This window comes from Corvus kubaryi, unplaced genomic scaffold, assembly GCF_017639235.1.
Source record: "Corvus kubaryi isolate FWS band 111438036 unplaced genomic scaffold, C.kubaryi_AGA036_p1.0 37396, whole genome shotgun sequence".
NCBI lineage: Eukaryota > Metazoa > Chordata > Aves > Passeriformes > Corvidae > Corvus > Corvus kubaryi.
Genome location: NW_024581135.1, coordinates 10,744,417 through 10,768,888, shown reverse-complemented (window position 1 = coordinate 10,768,888; position 24,472 = coordinate 10,744,417). Strand labels below are relative to the sequence as shown.

General features: G+C 41.8%; 1 protein-coding gene across 6 annotated transcripts in view; it reads right to left on the bottom strand.

Moving 5' to 3' along the window:
* Positions 1-24,472, bottom strand: part of SEMA5B (semaphorin 5B) — a 271,422-nt gene that overhangs the window by 135,112 nt on the left and 111,838 nt on the right. For 5 of the 6 annotated variants that reach the window (XM_042040534.1, XM_042040538.1, XM_042040539.1 and 2 more), the window contains exon 3: positions 199-404. In XM_042040534.1, coding sequence (XP_041896468.1) covers positions 199-352 — 154 coding nt within the window. In that variant the 5' untranslated portion in view covers positions 353-404. Of the gene's footprint in view, positions 1-198; positions 405-3,018; positions 3,034-24,472 lie in introns of those variants that run through there. The other variant, XM_042040537.1, reaches the window with a different exon arrangement.

The window sequence follows — 24,472 nt, the reverse complement described above, 5'->3', positions numbered from 1 at the left end:
CTTAGACCAGTAGTTCCAAAACTGCCTGAATTGACTGCTGTGAAACCTCAGAATTAAAACACTGTAAAGCATCAAAGGGAAAACAATTCGTCAGGCCACTTCCCCTGGCTGTGGATCACAGTTGTATGGAAAAACAACACAGACTAAACCTAAATGGATCATCCTATTGGAATCTGAAACAGGAATAGAAGCTCTTACCTTCAAAAGCAATTGTGGGGTGTTCCTTCCTTACACATTGCTGATGTTCAGCTTCAGTGTATTCAGGTACATTCTGTGATGCTGAGAGATGAAAAGCAAGAAGAAAAAGGCTTGGCAATGATAGGGAAATGGCCTTTAATCTTGAAACAATCATGACTGAAGGGCGGCTGCAGATCTAGCTTCCAAGATAGGCCCACGGAGGATACCTGAAATACAAATAATTCCACTTTCAGAAAAGCAAATGCTTATCCAGAGCAAGGAATATGGCAAAGGGTGGAGTTCCCCTTTCCTCCCAAACCCACTCGTACATCAGATGATATTCCACAAACAGCACCAAGATAAAATAAAAATAAAAAACCCACCCCAATTTACAACCACAAAGAAGGGAAGTGCACAGCTCCCTAAATATCTGTCTCTGTGTACCCTTGGGGTATGTGTCTTATAAAGCACCTGGTGTGCAATGGCTGGCACTGACAACATAAAATTTCAAATATTCCAGGCATAAATGTGTCCCCAGAATGGACACCTCCCTCCTCAATTTCATAATGTGTCCATGGTAAATTCCATGCTAAATTCAAGAGATTGCTAAGGAAAGGCCATCACCAGTCACCACAAAAACACTCGTGCAATTAACACTGTTCTAACATGGGATTTATTCATCTAACCACTGCTGCTTTAAATGCCTTGAAACAAACCAAGCCAGCATAAAGGTCTTTCCAGGAAAGTGCTAATTGAGGTAACATAAAAATTAGAATAATTTAAAGGGGGAAATGGTGAGAAGTGAGTCAATTGCCTTCATTATTATGAGATGCTAGAGCTCCCAGTCACAAGAGCTGAGGCATAGCTAAAGAGGAGGAGCATTCATTCTCAGGCGAGGAGAGAAGAAAGTCATGCCTTTTCTACGTAAGCATTTTTAACAACAGTAGCAGTAAAGGCACAGCTCTAAAGACTCCCCTGGGCCTACCAGGCCTGAGGCAGAGGATGAAGGATTAATAAGCCCATGCCACAAGCTCCCCAAGATGATGCTGCAGCTTGAGAAAATCTGCATTGCCAAATTTAATCTTACTGATGTGCATATTATATTTTCCTATATAACTTTGTTCAATTATTGCAAACACATGCTTTAAACAAATAGAGTCTCCTACCTTTAAATCTTATCTAGTGATAAAGCTGATTCTGATTAAATTCACACATAATGAAATTTTCGATTCCTGCAGGTGTGATTCATAAAGTTAGTGTAACAGTCAACACCTGCAGTGCCTGATACCCATGTATTTTTTTTTTGGAGTCTCTAAAACCCTTTCAGTGACCTGAAATGGGCAGGCTGATGGCAGGTAACATCAGGCACTGATGCATGACAGGCTCGTGGCATGGAGCAAACTCCAAGATAGAGGACATCAAGGAGCTGGAAGGAGCTTGTAAAGGTCTCTGGGCACCATAAGAGCAATAAGGGACTGCTTACACTAGAAATGGGAGATGGTTTGAAAAAAGGATCCTCTGTTTTATTCTTAACTGTATTTCTCTGTGATTTTAAACGCAGAAAGATGAGTTGCCAGCGCATCCATTCTGCATGTCCTCAGCAGCAGCTCCGTACCTCTGACTGAAAACAGCATTGGCATTCAGGGCTCCGGATAGTTCTAGGGACTTGGTTTCCCAACCAGTGTGAGTGAGACATTACAGCATTTCACATTTTTTCCAGCCCCATATACATGCAGATTTTATGCAGTGATATATAAAATCCCCTTCCAGCTCTCCAAAAGAGGTTCTACAGCACTTTACTACGGAGGGTGGCTGTTTTTAAAAGCACAGAAAATATAATGTTAAATTAAAAAATGGGACTGGCAGAAGGAAGAGATGTGAAATCATTTGACGCTAAGCCCAGCACAGTGTTTAGTCATTAAGCACACGCATACTGCAGGGCGTACACCACTGAGTACTGTGGCACCTCACATGATGGACATGTTGTGCAAGTCACACTGTAATAAAAGTTATTGATGATGAAGCTTCACATTATATTTTCAGCCACTGGTTTAAATGATCCTTTTTTTTCAGTAAAGATCCAGAAATGAAGCATAGCACAGAGATGTGAAGGCCAGAGAGATGCATTCTTTATAGCTTTCGGATACACTTAAAGTCGAAGCCAAACTTTCCTTAGATAGGAGATGGTTGTTGTGGGAAATGCACAAAAAGCAAAAGGACTTTTTCACTGTCAGATATCCTTGCTGGAAACTGGAAAAGACAGTCACGGAAATCTCACTTTATGCATGCTCTACTACTCCCAGTGCAGCCATTACTGGCTAATCTTAGAAAGAAGGTACTAAACTAGACAGACTTCTAGTCTGAGCCAATATGGCCATTTTCATGTACTAATCATCCAAACAATGATCTCAAGCTAGGTGAAAAAAAAAAATCTTTAAACAAAGACACGATAGAGTCCTATGCTCTTCAAGTTTCACACTCATTATAGTCATGAAATGATAAGAAGTTGCATACAGGAAAGCTTCATAACATCCCACAGCCTATTCTGTGCCAAAGCAGAGTACATTTACTAGTGTTTTGTCTGGACTAGTTGTAAAATGTGCCAAGTATCTGGATTTCTGCCACTTTCCCTGGGAGATTTTACCACAGCCCAAGAGACTTCAATGTTCCTTAGAAAGCCATAACCAGTATTTGGGGTAAAGTTCCATCTTCTTTTCCTTATTGTAATAGGGAAACTCAAAGTGTGCATGAAAATAATGGTTTCAAACTTGAAGTGGAAAGTAATTGATGCCATGAAGATTTTTTGCCTTTTCTTTGATACCCCTGTTATACCTTTTTTACAGCTTCTGTATTCCTAGTGCTTTTTGTCTACATTCTTGGACTGGTTTGTCAAGCTAAGAGACTAAACATTTTAGAAGCTTCATAGCTAGGGATCTTTGTGCCCCAGACCCCAAGGTCCTCTCCAGAACATATTCTGTAAACTAAGATAGAACCATCCAGGGAAAGGCTCCTTGGGGAGGAGGGCTCACTTGAGCCTCTCATTGGGGAATTTTTGATTGATATGCTAATTAGTAAAACCTATAATGTTATACCAGATCTTTTGGGGGTGTGCATTGCGGTGGGCATTTCAGTGCATTTGACCTGGACATGTGCACCTAAGGAGCCTTGAAATAAATTCCAAGGTAAAATCCCTTTTCCCCTTCTAATCGTGTTTGACTCTTGATTTGAAGACCAGGAAAAGGCAACATAATAAATGACCAAACCAAGGTGAAAAAGAAACATTATAAAAAACTCGGATCCTTCATCGTGTTCCCTATCTCTTACATCCAATTGCATTCATCCAATGTGTGGCACTCTTGTGTTCTGGAAAGTTGAGGAAAATCAGTGTCATGTGCAGCCCTGAGTTGGTGTCTACTGGAGTCAGAATCAGTGGGTAAATGCCAGCTTGATCAAGGGCAACAGAAATCAGAGCCCTGGAGTTGAACAATATTGAGACAGTGGATAACACTGAAAAATCTTAGTCCTTCAACCTGTCCCTTCCCAGGCTGCCTTGTTTACTTTTTCTCAATATTTTAAGACTCTAACTTAGCAATTCCCAGCTGCTGCAAATTCATTTCCAAAAAGAACCTCACGCTGCTAATATGAAGCAGCGCCATGTGCAAGCACAGGTCAGCTGTGTGCCAAGAGCAAGCTTGTAACTGCCTGGGAGAGTCCAGCAGTTATGAAGTGGCTTAGTGAAATGAAATGTTTTGGTTTTACTGGAGGTGGCCAAACCCAAGCCTCCAATTTTGCCCAAGCTGCAGATTTTCACTGTGAAGCCTGGAGTATGACTAGTGCTTAGGGCCAGTCCCCATCCAGACTGCTAAAACACTGCACATCCCAAGTACAGCCCAGACTAGTGGTGCTTTGCAGTGCTGGAACTTGCCCTGGCCTTAAGACATTTAGATACAGTTAAATGCTATAAAAAGAGCTGTTCTTATTAGACCCTCTGCTCAGAATGGCTTAGGGCTCAAGAAATCAGCTGTCAAGTTTCCAGTGCAGATGAGAGACAAGAGCTTAAATCCCTGGTTAAACTGAAATCTCAGACAGGACATATCATTTCAATTCTTTGTTTGCTCATCTTGATGCATCTTTACCACCTTAGCTATTCCTCTCTCTAGCCCAATGCAGACATGTTAAAAAAAGATAAAAATGTCCAAAAATATTATCTGTCCAGGTTTATCTGTCTTGTCCCTCATGAAAGCCTGTCCTCTGAGTCTCTGCACAGCCCCAAGGGCCAGTGATGGGACATCTTCCTCCCCTTTTCCACTCCACGCAGTGAATCCCTACAGCCCTCTGACAGAAAAAGGTCAATAAATTCAGGCTACACTGGATCTGGTGACATTTGCTCCACAGACAGGTGTTTTGTAGAGCACCACTTCTGCCACTATCCTCTTGTCTCTTAAATCAGGCTTTCTCAGCTCATGGGCCTCCCTGAGTGTAGTGGCAGCGGCAGGGGATGGGCACAGAGCTGCTCCATCTGGGAAAGGTAGGAGGTCTGCACACTCAGAGCATCTCCAAAGCTGAGATTTGCAACCTCAGTGCCCATGTCAGCACAAAACCACTCTGCCTGCCCATCTCTCAGCCAGGACATTCCATGGCAGCCTGAGAGGGACAGGGTATAATTCTGCTTTGCCTTGTGGCTTCACCCCTGTGCAAGGACAGCGTTCAGGGGATCACCCACAGTCCCTCCCTTATTCATTGTCAGGGCATGAGTCTTTTCCAACTCACCCCATTGTTGTATCATTGCAACTCCATTGACTTCACAGGAACTAATCCTGATTTACAGAGGGTAACTCAGATCAGGCCCCTTTTGACTAAAGCTTCGCGTCTGAAAGAAAAATACCTTCAATCAATCTTCAGGGCTTTAAAACAAAGCACACTTTAAAAATGGCTGTACCAGGAATTCATATCCTGCTTTTCTCTGACTGTAACTATCATTTTTTACTTAATAAAATGTGACAGTAAAGTTAAAGGATAAAAGAAAATGCTTCATCTTTCATTTTAAAAGAAAGAGATGCCTCTAAAAAAGACTAAAAAAGGAACCTCCTGCAAAAGCTTTTATTCTTCTGTTCAGGATCTTTTGTGATTGCCACAGTTATGGTTTTATTAGACTGCGATAGCAGAGGGAAGAAGAGCAATGGAAAGATGTGGCCATTAAAGTATTCAAAAAAGAATAAGTGAAATAAATATAAACATTGTAAAGCAAGACAGCTCAGAAATGTGGCTATGACAGGCTGGCACAGGCAGCTCTGCCCTAGAAAAGAGAGCTCCAAGGCCAACAAAACTATGCTCCTTTATTCATCCGATGCTCCTCGCCCTTCCCTCCCTCTCCAGCTGGAATCCATCCCACCCAACAGGCTCCAAGGGCCATTCCACACTATCAAAGAAAAAGCACAGCTTTTCCCTCTGCCCCTGGCCACATCCACACACTCAGCTGTGCCCATGCTGGGGACATGGATCTGTCTTACAGCCAAAACATGGCACGCTGCACTTGCATGTCCAGAGGTCAAATCTCATATGCACTGTTAGACTGGACTTGTGGATGCTGAGCTCTCCTCATTTATTTACTTGTGAGGCAAATCTGTGGAAATGGTCAAACTGTGGTTGAGATGAGAATCTTGTTTTGCTTTAATTAAATCACCCTACAGTCTTCTGAAGAATCAGTGAGCTCACTTTGGATTTCATGATGGTTTATATGCCACAGCTCTTGCTCTGGTTGTCACCAGGCTCCTGTGTACCCATCTTGTTCAGGGCTTCCCATGGCCTCAACTGCAACATCATCTATGAGTCTCAGACTGAACTCGGTCTCACAACACCCCAGGAAGACAAACCCCCATTTTCATACATATAATTCAAGGGTTATCTTCAAAAAACCCTGCAATTCAGCAGCAGGGTGCATCACAAGTGTGTGCAGGCAATATGCTGTCTTGTGGCAGAGCAAAAGCTTGAGCTCCATGCTGACCCTTCTCACAGCTCCTGCTTCACACAGTCTGCAGGGCACTACTTGCAGTATCATACTAGGCTTTGTATCAGGAATGAAACAACCAAGATTTTTCAACACGGGTCAATTTATTGAAACCCTTCTGTTATCTAGATCTGTATAAATAATTCAGGTAACTCTTTGCAAGGGAGAAATCAGTTTTTCCAATATATGATTTGGTTCATGCTCATGAAGCCTGTAGTGGAGCTGAATAGTAATAGTCTATACTTTGATGCTCCTAGGATTATATCCCACAAAAGACTGACAGTGCACTTAGGGGCACTTTACTTCTAGGGCTCCTGATTGCTGATCAAAGCCACCCAGGACTGGTCAAGGTCCCAAACCAAGCCCACAAAAAGTACAATGGGATACTTTGATTCAGAACAGGTAACAGAGACAAAACTCTTAATAATGGTTTAGTACAAAATGAATTGGTTGGTGTCAGACCTCTTCTCTGTGGACTGGTGTAGGCCCTCAATAAGCCATCAGTCACCACTTGGTTACTTGGCCTTCGTAGTGCAGTCCATTGCCACAAGTTCCTGGAAACAGAACTGTTTCCTCACCTATAGAGGAAGCCCTCCAGAACAGGACCCTATTATAGAAAGCTTCCATTAAATAAAGCTGATTCAACAATAAAATCTGTGTAACAGTGCAAAATATACTCTACCTCTGGGTTCCTGCCAAATCCAGTGGGCATAAATAAATACCTGCTCTGCTGACACTCAGACTTGCTTTTGAGTAGTGCTAACCTGACCACACATTGAGTGTGTCCCCAAGTGCTTCGTGAGGCTCCCCAGAGAGCTCTAGATCTTTTTTTTTACTGGCCACACTTAATATAAAGACATGAGAGGCTTTGTTAGCATTTGTTTGGGGTATGAATTTAGCACTTGTGAAAAGGTGCCTTGGAGTCTGAAGTCTTCTGTTTATTCAAAGATTGTATTTGGCAATGAAGGCTCACACTCATTTATCTCCCTGGTGGTATGCTGCCACTGTTTTCTACAAAAGTGCCTATATGGGGGGATGGAAATATCTTCTATTTACTGTTCACAGAATGGCCTTTCTGAGAGATATCAAAGTTTCGTCAAAGAATTACCAAATTTTTTGGTAATTCCCGGACCTGACTGTGGAATTATTTTTATGTGTTCCATCTGTGAAACACAGAGATGAATGCAAAGTCTAACTCAACAACAGAATGTAATGGATGCTATGGTACTTAGCACAACTGTAGTTCAGACACAACATTTACTGGAGCTCCTGACTCCCAGTCAGAATCTCTGATGTTCAATCAAAAAGAGGAAGAGTGTAACCCAAGTGTAGCCCAAGAGAGGAGCCCCCCCAGGGCTCATGGGACAGCAGCAACAGCAGGAATAACTATTCCAGAGGCCCTGCCTGTAGCAGGGGAGTGTGCAAGGGCTCAGCACCCCTTGCAGTGCAGTCACCTTTCTCACTGAACATGTGATTTGGAATCCTCTGCATGGGGGCTGCAAACCCAAGGTGACAGATGTGCTGCTTACCTGCAGATCAGCTACATAACACGAGTACAGCAGATTCAGCATCACACTTACTGCAAATCGTCACCTGGCTGCAAGAGCTCTTTCTGGCTTGAGGTTTGGTACTCAACCCATGGACTGATGCCTTAAGCCTGTAGCTGTCATAGAAACACCAATACAGCAGCTTTTCTTCAGGTTGCTTCCCTGCACAATGTAGTTTGTAAATGCACGAATTAGCAGAGCCACAGTCCCCAAGACCACACTGCACAGCCAATGTCATTCCAACACACTCTTGTCCTTGACAGTCTGGAGACAATCCCCTATTTGCAAAGATTTCCAGACGTGTGGTGCTCCTGCTCACACATCTTCTCACTGCAGCTGTGATGCTACAACTCTGGAAACTGAGGCAGGACACAGATTTGTGACTCAGTCATTAGTACCTGCAGCCAGTTTTAGACAGAGACAGGAAGAAGAATAAATTCCTTCTGACTTTTCAAGATGCTTTTGGTATGGCGTTGTCTTCTGTCTCTCTCTCAGTTTAATATAAAAACCATAAGCGTTCTTGAATTTTTGACTTACTAGAGTATTAAACATTGTTTTACTGACACTACTTTTTTAATTCAACTCTAATTAGAGGGTCAATTGCAGACATCCCATGGGATGTTTAGCAAGGAAGTTAGTGACAATAGCTCTAAATTATATTAGACCTAATACAGGTTTGTAACTTGCCAAGTTTCTCTCTTCAACACTATGACAGCAATCCAGGGACAAGTGCAGTCCCCAGATTGTGCCACGCAGATAAGCAATCCTGATAAACTATGTAGCAGTCACTGTGGTGTTCCTGTGTCCAGAGAGCTGGGAAAACAACAGAAATATGAAATTTCTAAAAAACCAGACCACTTAATTCTCCTCTGACCTGAAGCAATCCCACAAATCAAGTCTCCAGAAGACAAACACCAAGCCATGAAATCATTACACCAACGAACCTCCTGCCTGAGAGTCAGCCTCAGCGTATGGGCTGAACTTTCCCAGAGGCTTGTTTTTCCTCTTTAAAACCTCTGGCACTACCTCCAGCTTCTGCCACCTGCTCCTTTCTACTCTATCCAACAAATCCTCTTGCATCACTGACAGCCCCAATGCCAGGGTCAAAGACAGTTGTTGCACACTGTAAACCCAACTCATCCCTCCCAGCAGCTCCTTCCTCCACTGCTACACTGGAAAAACAGGATGAGAAGAATTTTTCTTTTAATGCTTGCCCATGTGGGAGAGAAAAACCAGAGCTTGTTTGTTTTGTCAAAGATTTGTGATTACCCAGTGCCACATAACACATACTCATGGTTTAATTGTAACTCTAGAAGAGGCATAAAGCATCCCTGTAGCACAACTCCAAGTTTCAGCCTGCTTGAAAACAAGAATATGTTTCGCTGCATTGTCTTCCTGGCACAGCACAGCATCATTTATCATATGGAAAACTCTGGCTAGAAAGCATTCAGCCAGCCTATATATGCCCCAAATCTGAAGAGACAAAATAATAACTGTCAGCCAGACTCTTTTTTCTCCTGCCGTGCTCACCTTTTCTCATACTTCTTGTAACAGCAGGTACCTGTTGAGCTCTGTTAACTGTTCCCCTCATTGGAGCAGCGGGGCTGCTTTGGTCTGCCCCGACTCTTGCACTGTACTTGGGATTCTCTAAAGTAGGACTGCTCTTCCTAGATCCTCCTGGCTGCAGGGCAGCACTGAAGGGAAGCAGTGCAGAACTACACAGCTCACAAGTGACAGATTATTACCGACTGCTGTGCATAAACAAAATGGGACTGATTCCTCATCTCCTGAAAACAACAGTGACATCAATTTTCCCACAGAAAATATACGGTGTTCAACAGTTTCTGAAAAGACAGAGCTGAATTTCCCCCTCCATCCACACATGCTATGCAACTTCTCTGATACCAGGAGCATGGTACTGTGTTACCTGCTAACTGAAGCTTGCCAGCCTCAGAACACAGGCATTACTATACTGGGTCATGGAGCTTTTCTCAAAAAGAGTATTTAGGCAAAGGCAAAGTCAAGCAGGACTGCTGACCTTCAAAAAGGCCTTGGCTGCTTTCTTTTAATGAACTGTGGTTGTAATTTTCTCTGCCAGAAGATTTACTTTAACTAAACACTACAGAGTCCCCATCCTGTAAGGGGACTCCCTAAATTCCCAAAAACATCATGGTGATCCAGGATTTAATGAAAATCCGGTGATCTCCAACTTAGCTAAGAAATTCCATTCTGGAACAGAAGGGGAGAATATCCGAGAGTGAAAGCTGGGGTCCTCCTCTACACTTATGTTTTTGACAGTCAGATGTCCAGCCAAAACTGGACATTTGAATATTTTCCCACCAGCCTGCCAGAGGACACCCCAGCCCTGGGCTGTCAGCTCTTTGCCTCAGAAATACTTTAAAATACCCAAACAATCCCTCAGACAGAAATCTTGTCATCATCTTCCAGGAGGCAGGGTCTGAGCAAGCACTTGGGAGCTGATATAATTTTAATACACTCTGATGCCAGCCTTTCTAGAGAAGATGAATTATTTGTAATGAATTCCAATCACATGGTGCTCCAGCCCCCACACCTTCATCCTGCATATATAACCAAATTAGTTTAGGAGATGTAAGTTATTCAGGGACTTAGCTGTTCAGTCTGGTCTTGGAGGATTTGCTCTCATTATGGCTTTTATGCAAATTCTGTCCTCCAAATCTCTTCTGAATCAATTATTACTAGATTAATTTAAACATGTCCACCTGGGGTGCCTGTATATCATGTGCCTCATGTTAAAAAGTAAAAAGGATGATAATGAATTCAGGAGGTGACTGAAACAGATTCCTGCTTTGTGGAAATGTGACCTTTTTGAATAATGTCATAAAAGAAAGAAGTTCCTTCAAGAAACATGGCAGATAGGGTCATTCATTGGATCAGCTGGGCTTTCAATCACTCTTTGGAAATTAGCATGATACAATAAAAAATTAATAAGAAATTTAAAAAAATATCACTTTAATGCTCCAGACTATTAAAGTCTTTGATGGACTACTAATTGAAATGTAATGCTTAATTTTAAGCAATGCCATTTTATTAATGGTAAAAACTTGAATTAATGTCATTAACCAATGTTAATATTACAAATCCCCTGAGGGATAACAAAGCAATTATGTTATTCACAGAACTGAAAGGGGAAAAAGATGTAATCTGTACATGACTGCACTAAGGCAGAAGAGACTGCTTCCATCTGCATTTCCTCTGCTGAGAAAGGGGGTTTGTTTGGTTTCTTTTGAGCAAAGAGGAGGGAGAGGAAGAGAAGAATTTGTGCTAAGTTAATTACTGCTGATTTTCAGGCACTTAATAGCTAAGAAATTATTCTGTTACTCAAACACCATACTGTGGGGACCCTGGAAAAATAATTTGGGAATGAGAAATTGATTACAAACCCTCCTTCTTGGAGGTCTCCCCTGTGTGTGCTTGGATCTTAACACATGCACTAACAGCCTTCACCTGATGGAAAAGCCTGATGCAAATATGTGGCCCCACACCTGGCAGCAAATGGCTTTATGAAGCTGTGCTGGCTTGTATCTGCCAGGGATCACCAAGGAAAACACCTTCTGCAGTACTGAGTGCCCTCAAGTTCATGTAAGGGCAGGTGCTTTTATTTTAATAGTTTAGCAAGTTCAGCATCTTGTCAAATCCACTGCTCATACAGTGCGGGAGATGGGGTTAGACTTAATTAAAGAACCAAAACCAATACTCTTGCTAACTGGCAGAAGTCACATTGCCCAGAGGGAATAAGAACTTTGTATGGTGCTGGTATAATACTGCTTTTGCTCCAGAATAACCATGTTTGACATAACCCCTGATTAACTATTTTTTTATTGTCTGGCTGATAATTCAGAGACAATGGGGAGATTCAGCAAGCCAGAGCATGAACAATTCCTCAAGGAGCTACAAACCTTTTTATTGCTAAAAATCCCAAAGGCTTTTGCTTTTTATTTACAAAAAGTGAAAGTACTGCAATGCACCCAATACACCATTGTCAAAATCCAAATGCCTCTTTCAGTGTGCACCTTTGAAGGCAACCACTCAAATGTGTCACAAATTCACAAACAGTATTAATCCATGGGAAGAGATGCAACAATTAATTTCCTCTGTTGCGTGTGACATGACAATGTTCTGGTGTAAACCAGCACTGAGGATGCCCAGGAGATTCTTCTGAGCCTGTCCTGCCAAGCACTTTTTAAAAATTAGGTTTCTTAGCAAAAAAAGAAAAACATTGACACTAATTACTACCAGACTTCCTATTTATGTTGCACAGGGTGTGAAACTTCAATACCAACTCAAAATAAATCAACTGAAAAAAGACTAAGGCTATCAGGGGAGTGAGAATCTATGCCTAAACTTGGATGGATATGTAACAGGGATTCATAGTTGGTAGCTGGGACCAGGATGTCTGTCTTTGTAGCCCAAGCACAGAACACCCAGGTGCCTCTTTATGCTTCCATTCAGGATATAAATACAGCTGTAAAACACAATGAGATTTGGGAACTTTACTTAAATTGATATATTACCTAGCAATCATATGATAAATGGCAGAACAAGCAAGAGGAAGAATTACTGCAAGGTTTCTACTCTGCTTACCAATGAGGTCCTGCACGTGCCAGGCTTCAGTCTGTGGAGCCAGTTATGCTCAACAGCATGATACCTTTTCTCCTGCAAATTTGAAAATCATTGCATTTTCATCTCCCAGTAATGGCTCTTCTCTTACGTCTTGTCTCCCCCATCTCCTCAAAGAACAACATCAAACCTCCTGTGTAATATCTCCATTCTGTCACTCTTCCATTTTCTCTTCCAACTCCCCACTCCCAATTTGAAAATGAGGGAGGGGAAGCCAGTGAAGACACCAAGGTCAAGGCAGAGTGAGACAAAGTCAAATTCATGCAATCATTTAACACCACACACCACCAGACCATTACAGAGACACGAGACGTTATGGATTGCAGCTTAATAGATCGCAATAGAGGATGATGGGGGAGAGGAGAAGAGAGAATGTTCCTTCTGGGCTGAGACTTGCTGATTAAAGTGCACAAGTGGGCAGGGGACAGCATTTGTGTTCATAAAGCTGAGTCTTACCTCTCGATATTAATGGACACACCATTGTCACCAGACGCAATGCTTTGTTATTGCGTGATTAATTGAAAGTCACACGCAATGACATATTACAGGCAGGATAAAGCTGTCACTGGAAAGCAATTCTTCACAGTAATTCCTGCCAGTCTCTACAGTCTGAAATTGCATACCTCGTTACAGACGACCCCTCAAGCACAAATGCATTACATATCTTTATATAAATAACAGTGACTAACAACGGCAGTCTGAGGTAATCTCTGTGGGATATGAAATTGGGAAAAAGGTAAGGCAGAGAAATTGCCTTCAAATATTAGTAAGCTTGTCTGTGCTAATCCCCATCAAATGAACCACTTCTCTTTTCCTCTAAAATAAAAATTGTTCCTGCTAGAGGCACAGAAAGTATGATAAAAGGACATGTTGTGGCATAAATGACAACTAGAAGCCTTACTTCTTCAAAAGGCCACTAGTTCTAAATCTTAAAAACTTATCTTGATCAAGACTAATTAAACTTCAACACAGTCGTTTTATCACTTACTTAAGTCAGTAAGTATCAGTAACTGGTCCAGCTCACTTTTTTAAAGCCACCATATCAAAGACTATTTTACATTTCTTTTGGCAGCAGGAAGAAGATATCAAATCATTAATTTTCTCCTCACATTTTATTTCAGTCAAAATCACTGCATGCAAAATACAATGTGGAATAAAAAAATCTACATTGCTCAAGGGAAAGAACACAGCTCAGGGGAATACAGGTGCCCAGGAAAAACAGTTTGTGTCACTTACACTCTGAGTATGATAAATGCCCGGCTGAGCTACCAGGAATGGCACACAGTTACCTCATCTCCAGCTGGCATTTAGCACTCCATTTCCCACACCATTGGATAATGGTCAGATCTGCTGCAGTGCTCTTTTTTCCTGTCTGATTGGAGCCAATACCCCACAACTGAAGTGAGCAATATTTTAAAGACTCACCATGAGATAGGGTGGCATCATCCAAAACCAACAGTACCTTCTCTTTGGCAGCCTCTCCATTAAAGAGTTCCATTTCACACCACCACTGAGACACTGTTTTAAGCCATTTCAAGCTCACCCACTTGGACTTTCTATTACCAACCCCTTGTAAACTAAGGCAAAGTGATGCAAAGGTCTTTACCTGCTTGGAAGATGTTCTCTATCTCCTCAGAAGACAGTCTATTGCAGGCTCTTGTAAATCTGCCACTGACAGGAGCCAAGAGAAATGGGGACAGGAAAGCACAAAGCCTGGGCTGTCCTGTGTCCTGGAGGCAAACAGCAATCTCTGTCTTCACCTAACCCAACCAGAGCCCTGCAAGAGAGTAAATCTGTGTCCACTGGCCTTTTTAACAGCCCCTTAATGACCGTTAACTTTTTTCAGCCAGCCATTGATTCTAATGGCATGTGCATTCACACACAATAATACCTCAGACGGCCTTCATTAATTTACCATGCATAATTTCTCTGAAAGCTTTTGCCAATAGAATACCCCTAAACTGACTCACTAACTCATGAAGATAAAGCACTTTCTGTGTGAAACCATTATGCAGATGCACAGCATTTTCCTCAAATAAGTTAAAAAGTAGGTATTGTTCGGTGTCTACCCATTTTTTGGACACAGCAAAGTACCAGGGATTGAAAATGTAAAGCTGCTGCTGGAGTATCCGGTGTGACAATGAATACGTAAGATACTCCAGGCTGAAGAAAGAATAACAAGAAAAAAGGCAAATTATATGAAAAAGCCTTTCTGCTGTGAAGTTCCTGAAATCTCTTACAAATTTCAACAATGGGAAGTCCTAAAAGTGAAAGGCTGTTAAAATACCAAAGGAAAATGCAGCAATATAGATATTCACAAGCCTGGGTCCATTCATCCAGAGAAAGGGTGGGGAAAGATCCAGCAAAGGGAGCATATTAGAAACAAACCATCCCAGAGAACAAGGGTTTAGAGCTGTCAGGAGCTACAGTGCTGCTGTTAGCCTTGCAGTAAATTATGGAGCTGTCAGCATTTTCCCATTATAAATCTCTCAAGCCTCCTCTTACGTACACTGATGTAAGATTCAGACCTCAGTCCCATGGTGGCAATGATACTGCAGACAAAAGCATCACAGACCTCCTCTGGAGGTATAAGACCCATAAATATAACCTGTGGTCTTACAAACTCTACAAGATGTTGGTTGTAGGAAATAAATAAAAGGTCATTGTTTTTTGTTGGTTGTTTTGGGTTTAATTACAATTAGTTTGCCTTTAAACAAAGTCAGAGGATGAGAAGTGAAGAGCTGATTGAAAAGGTGATCAGGAATAGGCTCCTCTTTTACACTACACTCAAGTCTTTTATCAACTTGCAAGTCTCTCATCCCTTTCCGAAGGATTGATCACAGAGCCCATGAACGCTGTGACTCCACTTCCAAGGTCATAGGTGCTGTCCTGTATGTAAAGAACCACCTTCCATAGACAGTCACTTGTGATGCCCTGTAATATTAAATGTGGAGGTAAAATAAAGATTAAAATAAAATTAGATCTGAAAATTTAACCTGTCTCAAATTCATGAGTCGTGGGACTCAGGGTTTTGGTTTCTCATCAATGAGCAGCAAACCACTTGCAGGCAGCTCAGAAGCCACGGAGAAGGTGGATTAAGAGCAGAGGTCTTCAAAAATTCTCCAGTAAAAGAAAGCCTTGCATTTTCAAGAAATGGGATTTTTTGTTGTTATTTCAGAATATAGACTGCAAAAGAGGCCACATGTACTTCAGTGCAAAGAAAAAAAAAAGATAATGAAGACTGGCAGTATATGTGGGGGAATATGCTCAATGTAGATACTTTTTTAAGTGAAAACCACCAGAAGGATTTTGGCAACACGGATTTAGTACAAAGGATGTAAGCCATTATCAGCATAAAGGTAATGAAATCTAAGGGAAAACACCATTTCCTGGGGTTAGTATTGTTAAAGACCATTAATATTGCCACTAATTACACATGCTTAACTACAGCTCTGCCTGGAACTGTAACATCACAACATGCCAATGAACTGTCTAGGGAGTAACAGATTGCTTCAAAAGTCCCTAAATATGTGTTTACAGATGATATGGAGAAAAGCAATTTACACACCTGAAGAATCACAGAATCATCAGGTTGGAAGAGACCTCCAAGATTACAGAGTCCAGCCAAAGCCCTAACAGTGCCTCAAGTAAACCATGGCACTGAGTGCCACATCCAACCTTTTTTTAAACACACCCAGGGATGGTGACTCCACCACCTCCCTTGGCAGATGATTCTAGTACTTTATCACTCTTTCAGTAAAGACCTTTTCCTAGAGGAGTATCTCCCCTCTCCCCTCCTTATTTTTTTGTACATTTACCTTGCTCCAAACACCAAGCTCTTCCTCCATGCTCTTGAGGCCAGCCCACGATGCTGAGCCTGACCTGTCAAACCAGGCAGCCTTGGGCAGGGGCTACAGCTCTCCAGTTACTTAAGGGCCAGGAGTAATTCTCAGCACCACATACATGCCTGTACTAGGCACCAAGCAGTGCATATGCTGGAGGATTTGGGACTGCTCTAGATAAAGTAATGACTCAAACACAAGGCAGGAGACACTCGAGGCTCCCAGTGCGTGCGACAGCCCGGCAGAGTTACAGCCGCCCCCAGCCCTCCATTCAGCAGGAATAGCAAATCACTCCTCACGTTCTGCTAACCCTTTAACAGTGTTTCCATACAGTGCCATCCTTTGCTCTTGGCTTGTGTATTATAGGAAAAAAAGTAGGACAATAATTCACTTCTTAATTCCTGATTTTTGCATTTTTTTAAACTGTATAGGCTTTTTAACCAAAATCTTGCAGTGTATCTGCTTATAAAGTAACCAGCATAGCACTCTGCTTCAGAGAGAATATATAACAGCAGAATAAAATTCTATCCATATGTCCGAAGTACAAGAGGTTCACAGTAGAGCTGGCAAATGGTGTAATTAATCCTGACTGCATTTCAGCAAAGACAAATCTAGAAATAATGTACAATTTCTCTCTTCGTGAATTACCACTTGAGAAAACTCCCTGCCTGTATCATATATACCCAAAGCAATTTTTGCAGACTGTTTACAATAAATCAAATTTGGGACAGTGCTTGACTGATGAAATTTCAAACACCATCTCTTTATTCTTTGGGTGCTCCTTTTATAATGTCAAGTTAACAGAAAAAACACAGCGGATATACAGACGCCAGACACATTCAAAGGTTTCCATCTGGGCTTTAATTACTATCACAGTTGCCTGACTAAATTGAATACGTTCCTCCTCCTCCTAAGGGCTTTGCCTTGTATCTGATTTAGCTTACTTTGCCTTGATGAACAAAATCTGGTATAATCATTTTCTATGATGCCCCAGAGGAGCATCATTCCATGTATAAACCTGCTGCCCCATAAGTCAGTTTTTTACATTTCTCTCTTCAGACATTATCCTGAACTGTACTGAGATTTTTTTTCTTTTTTTTCCTTCAGGAAATTATTTTGGAAAAGTCCTAAAGCAGATCTTCTCCAAAAGCCACATTTAGATTACACTAAGTCACTCCTGTTATTGTAAAATTAACAAAGAGGCAACAGTGTCTAAACCACTTCTTCCAAATGCAGAAGACAAACAAACCCCCCTTTCTCCCTCTCCACATAGCATCACCTGTTCCTGACCCCGCTGACCAGTTCATTATTGCTTTCAGATGGTAATTAGTGAGGCCAGGCAGCCTGAGCTTTGCCATTTCTCCTGACCTGTTAGGCTTGGCCTCCCTCAGTTATTATCAGTGTCTTTCTCTAGGTGTTCTCAGAGAGCAGGAAAGTGTGTGCCATCTGGTTTAGCTCTCCTGATTTGAACGGTTAAACAAAAACACATAACATCATCACAAAAATGCCATTGTTACGGTTCTGCAGCAAGCTCTGAACCCTTTATAATTAACTGCAGACCTACTTGTTGGTTTCCAATAAGGTCATTCTTTCAGTAATCAGAGGTGGTCCCAGGAGGTAGTACATAAATAGCCTATATTGAAGCCTAAATTAGGCTAACTCAGAACTTCCTGTACTCCTCACTGCAAATAAAGCAAATATTTACAGACTCTTGCAATCTTTGAGGTTCCTACCTAGGAATTAGCATCAGAGCAGCTCTTCTTGCTCATGGTAAATCAGAACCTAGCAAATGTCCCAAAGCTCAGATTCTTCAGGGTATTATTTTTATTAGAAACTCCTCTCACCACTCATTAGATATATAAAATAAAATAAAATAAAATAAAATAATTCAAAAGAGAGATGAAAACAGACTTTGAAGGAAAACATTGCTCTGTTTAATTCTTGCTAAGTCCTATTGCTACAGACTTGGAACATTTGGCTTCTGTTCTGGGCTCTGCCACCGACTCTCTCTGTGGCCTCAGGCAAGTCCTTTCAGCTCTAAGTCTCCATTTTTTCTTTCTTTTCAAACAATTAAGAGTTTTCCTTAATTTTCCCTTTTGCTTTCTGTCTTGACCATCCAGAGCCATGCATAACTTTAAAGAAGGCAAGTAACAACATCTTGTCACTGGATGCATCAAATAAGTAGACACTTCTCTGAAGGATGGAGGCACTGGCCTGTAAACACTTCAGGGTAAAGACCATCTCCTAACATTTGTGAACTCTTCTGGTTTTTAGAGTATTTAGAGAAGGCTAATGTTATTCTGTAGGAGTTTCTGGAAACAGCTGGCTGAGTTTCTGCTGGAATCATCACTTTAAACACTGTTGGGATGTCATTGTTTTATTCAGAGGTGTCAGAACGCCTAAAGCTTTGGCCAGCCATCTTCTCTCATTAGTAATTTTCACACAAGTCTAAATAAATGTGTTTGTACTGTGCCCAACGTAATGCAGCTCCTGTGTGCCACATTAACACAGCTAATAAATAAAAAAACCTATTCATGATATTCTTACAACAAGCCAGCAGTAGAAAATGGCCACTCATCAGGGAAGTGGGAAGCATTAGTGGCTGGGGTGGATGGTGTTAGCAAACAGGCTCCAGCTGGAAGAGTAAGCAACTTTATCAATTATTTTCAATAGCAAACTGCATTTCCTTGCCCCTCTACCCCCTCATAGAGAAGGTCTGGTGAAAAGCATGGTACCCATTTATCCTTAGTGAGCTCTTGAGCCAGCAAGCCTCTTTGTTACATTTTGGCCTGGAAACTGAGGTCTGAATGATCAATGCTGTTCGGCTGCTGCCTCTACACAGTGCAGGAAGAATGATACCAATGGGCAGTGAAGAATACTCCTTCCTCAATAGCTGCCACCAACATGCTAGATGCTTTTCAAACACACAATATCCAGTCTAAAAGTGCTGTCAAAGAGCTCTCAGGCACCACTGGAACACAAAATTAACACACAGGGGAACGTCTCAGTGAATAAATCAGTGGAACTCCATGCCTTGGGTCTGGACTGCACTCAGCTGTGGTGCAGCTTCTTTACATCTCCTTATCACTATTCATCCATCTTACCCGGAATGATAAAATGATCTCATTTCACAAGAAAGTGTTTTAAGAACAGAGACTTGACTTTGGAGCCAAACATAATTAATTATCATAACATGTATACTCATTTTCCCCCAGAAAAATAGGATTTCAGACTAATCAGATTATTTATTTCTTCCAAGTAGCGTGGTTAATGGTTTTCCCATTTCACAGAATAAACATATTTGAACAAGCATTCCAGAACCACAGAATCCCACTGAACTCCCTCCAGTCCGTGGACTTACAGAGCAAAGGTTCCATCTCCTTCAGCCACGAAACTAGCTCCTGTCCTTCTAGGACTGGGTGCTACCAATACAAATAGTCCCATACCATCTTACTCAGAGGCACTGAGTCTTTGATAGAAGCAATTTCATGAACAGTCTGCAGAAACTCCTCCTCTCTGCAGTCCCAGTTCACAGCTCTTTATTTCCACTGCCTTTTTCTTCGCCTCTATTTTTCCTCAGATGAGCCCAGCTCCCAGGCTCAGGCAATTACATTTTCTCCAGAGCAATGAAGCTAATGTTACTCCCAACAAAGTTCGAGAGAGCTACAACAATAATCATGGCCAAGACCCCTTGCCTATGAAGACACTTGACAAAGGAGAAAGATGATACCTTCCTAACCACCAGGCTTGCAAAAATCAAAAACAAGAAATCATTTGCCTGTGCTCATAAAAGATAATACTTTGCTGTGATTTTAAAAAGCAAGCTACTGAAATCTAGGAGTGCTAAAGGAAAAGCAGCCTTCTATGAATCCTGGGTAGTTCACTATGAAGATGACAGTTGCCCTAGAAACCTCATAAACTGGAGTGGCAGATAACTGAAGTAGATGAGATCTGTCAGAAAAAGTTTGGCACCATCAAACCAATGCTTTGAAAGCATAAAAATGACTAATTGTCTGTGTTTTCTTTGCCACATCAGACAAAAGGCTTTCCTGGCAGTGAGGGACAGCTTTCTGAGCTGTGTTTTGCTATTCACTCATCTGCTTAAATTTTGAGTGTAGGATTTAAAGCTTGTTTTTAAAAAATTAAAAGCTTATTTTATTCAAATGAAAGCTAAGTAAGTAATGGGTTTGTGTTCTTTCCCCTTCTCTTCCAACGACCTGAGTTCAGATAACCTGAAAAAGACTGGTGTCCTGTTGGTCCTAAACCTTACTCAACGGCACCATAAAGATGCCACATAACTCAGCCTAGGTCTCATTTTATGAACAGGAAACTATCAAGACAAAAAAATGTAATTGAGGTCTGACCTGCAATGCATTGATGCACCACCCTTGCTTTCAGCAGATTCTGAGTTGTCATAACAAATTACAGAAACATAGAATCATTTAGGTTGGAAAAGACCTCCAAGATCATCAAGTGCAACCATTAACCCAGCACTGCCAAGGCCACCACTAAACCATGTCCCCAAGTGCCACATCTCCAGGTCTTTTAAACACCTCTAGGGATGATGACTCAACCACTTTCCTGGGCAGCCTGTTCCAGTGCTTGACAGCCCTTCCAGTGAAGAAATTTTTCTCAATATCCAAGCTAAACCTCCCCTGGCACACCTTCAGGCTGTTGCCTCTTGTCCTATCACATGCAGCTTAGGAGAAGAGACCAACCCTCACTTTACTAACCTTTCAGGTAGTATATAGAGAGCAAAAAGGTCCCCCCAAGCCTCCTTCTATCCAGGCTAAAGAACCTGAATTTTCTCAGCCATTCCTGATAAGACTTGTTCTCTAGATTAACTACTCAAGGTAGTGACTTTTGCCAAGCCCACTAATCCTGATTTCTCATCCACAGTAAATAAACAACAACACTGAGAAAAAGAGAAGGTTGAGTTCAAACAGAAAAAACTCTTTGCCATAAAGTATTTAGACTTGTGTTTCCTTATTTGGCCTCTTTCTTTCTCATTCCTTTTCCCTCCCTTTAACTGGCCACTTGCCAACAGAGGAGAAGAGATAAGCAACAAAAATTGATTATAAGCAATAAAAGGAATTTTAAACTTTCTTAAGGACTGAGCCAGAGCAGGAGGGAAAACTTGGGAACTCTGGAATTGCTACACTCTCCTTCATGGGTCCCGAGCGATGCCAGTGCAAGCAGCACACAGCAAACAGCACAGCTGTTTGCATTCCCTCTGTGCACAGGGAAGCAATTTTTCCCTTTCATTCATTATTCACAACTTGCTGCAGCCATTCTGCAAATTCAGTACATGTCCTTTAATGCAACAATGAGACTGAGACGCAGATTCTTTTCCTTGTGTTGTTTGTGGTTTTTTGGGTTTTTTTTCCTTGAATACTGAGATCACTGGATATGGGTTTTCTTTCTACTTAAATTTCTCCTTTCAACTTGGAGATGATTTAAGCTATGCAGAATGCAGACAGGCAACAAGTAAGGATTTCCTGCTCTGATCCATGCCTTCTCCTCCAGTCAAGCCTGCAAAAATACCCCTCGAAGCCTCAACGTGGACACACCACTTAGATTTTAGAGAAGAGATAGTCCCAACTCTCCCAAAAATGGTTTGAGAATTGAATGGCTTCAGAGAAAATGCTGTCTCCTTTTCCACTCTACACTAATTAGTACAAATCATAGTCAACTCCTTTGCAAAAAACAAATATTTAACACTAATAGCCATTACCACTTGTAACTCTCTGCTTTTGAAAAAAGCCCTTGACTGCAACCCCCAATATTTATTCTCACTTGATGTTAAGATGACAGATTTGCCAACCAGCTTGGGAGGTGAAATAGCATCAGTGGGCCACCTGCTCCCTTGAAGTTTAGCTTTAATAATGCAATGCAATATCATAAGATGAAGTCATCTGATGCAATTGATGCAGGAGGAAAATACAGCTTTTCTAACTATCTCTGAAAGTTTTGATTTAGGCACCAAAATAAGCTATATTGTTATGCTCCTACACATCCAAACTGAACAGAGCAAAGTTAGATTCATCCCTGGTGTGAGCCTTGGCTTGGCATGGGGCCAAAAAGAAAAAGAGCATAAATTTCTTCCCACAGTGCAGGGTTGGCAGCCACCCTGCATTTCTTCTCCAGATAAAGAGGAATATCTTTGTTTTGCTTTTAGACGTTAATCATTTTATCATTGAGGCTTCATAACATACTGCATAGGAGTGTCTCTGGACAACATCCATCTTGTGGCTCAGCATGGTTGGTTACCTGTTCACTCACTAGAGCATCACTGCAGTTTCTACACTGTCAGGGCTGCGTGACACAAATTGGGCTTCATTTCAATATCGCGTTGATGCCGTACCCTGAACACGAAACACCAATTTGCACACAACATGGTAGGAGCCGAATTGCACAGCTGTGACTCAGTCCAAGAGCACTGACAAGAGCAGAAGTGCATCACACACATCAGCAGATCACCTGGTCCAGGTCTGATGTTGAGGAGCAGGACTGCCCAGCAAAAAATCCAGATTTGAATCTAGCAGTCTGGGCAGTTCTTTTAACCTCTGTGAACACTAACTTGCTTTTTGATGATGTGGTGCTTAGATTGCCTGCTCACCTTACCAAAATATCTTAGTTACTTAGATTTGTGAAATGCATTGAGATTTTAGGGTGAAACAGGCTGTGGGGAGTCAGAGCATTGCTGCAGATGTGATCAATTGTGCTGTACACTGTGGGGAATGTTACAGTTCTGCCAACATTGGAATGCCAGCAGACTTCAGCCCTTTGTAGCTTGATATGAATGGCTACACATGATGTAAAGGACTAAGTTTCAGAGGAAAATTTAGTAGTAAAAGCCCTATCATCCCAACCTGGCTTTCTGCATGACTTACATGGGTTATTGCAGTAGCCCACCTCCAACATTCACAGTTCTAGTGAAGATTATCACTCCTGTTTAAGAGATACCAAGTAAGTCCCTTGTTCCCACTGATGGGAAATCCTTTTAGGAAAAATTTTGAAGATATAGACTATCTGTATTCTAAACCAGAAAGCAGGGGACCCTGCTAAAGAAATGTATAAGCCTGGGTTCTTCACTGTCAGTTAGGCTGGGGTGAAAGCCCTTCCTTTCATACGCAGGCTGGTATGTTAAATGTGAGGGTCTTGACAGTGAGGTCAGCTCCAGGTTTAAATAAGAAGGTAGAAAATCCCTGAGTAATTTCAGCAGTGCTACATTCACTGAATACATGCTTACACCAAATTCAGGTCAACCCAAATGCCACCTGCGATGGCTGGTATGACATGCAATGGGTAAGCATTTCTCTGCCAGGAGCAGGTACCTGCAGAGCCATTTTCTACCTTTGCAGGGGAACAGGAACTGATCATTTACAGAGTTGCAAATACAGCTGAGTGTCATCTAAGGCAGAGCCTCTATCAGAACAGAGTGTCACCAGTTACATGGGCTCATGTTGTTCTTCCTCCTGCAGTGAATAGGCTGCTAAATGAACAAAATCAATTTGATCTCACACATCTAACTAGCATATTAGAAAAAAATTCAAGAGCAGCTGCTGCCTACCTACAACTCTCTAATTCCAGCCCAAACAATCTGTTTCCCAGTTGTGGGAGAGCAATCCACAAAAGGACCCAACAATCAGAGTCAGCAGAGACGCGACGTTGTGCCTCCATCTCTGGCACGCAGCTAATTACAAAGGACAATTATTATAATTAATGCTAGTGGATGTGGCCAAGTCTCCCTGCAACTGCTGTGGGGAATTTCTACCCCTACTTCAACCAAAAACCATCTGTCAGACAGGAAAAGCACAAAATAAAACCCCTCCTTGCCAAAGATTCTGAGTAAAATATTTTATTGCAGCTAACCTGGCAGTAACAGGGAGCTCACACAAGTTTCAAATAGGAGCCACACTGAGAAGTGAAAATCCCTGACTTCATATTCTCCACTCTATCAGGTAAACAGTTCACTGATTTATGCAGCAAGAGGCTGTTGCTGGAGAGGTTCAGGGATGGAAAACTTACACACTCCTGTTTGTCCCGAGCTGGTTTGTTTTGTAAAGAAGCAGAGATCAGCTAGAGAAAATGGACTGGAAATGCTGCTGCTGCAGAGCTCTGTCAAGGTAGTGAGTTACACAAACGCTACCTGATATTGACTATTCGCACATTTAAATGTTCTCATCCTTGTACCTCAGGGACCACTTGAAAGACAATAGGAAAAAGGAGAAATTATG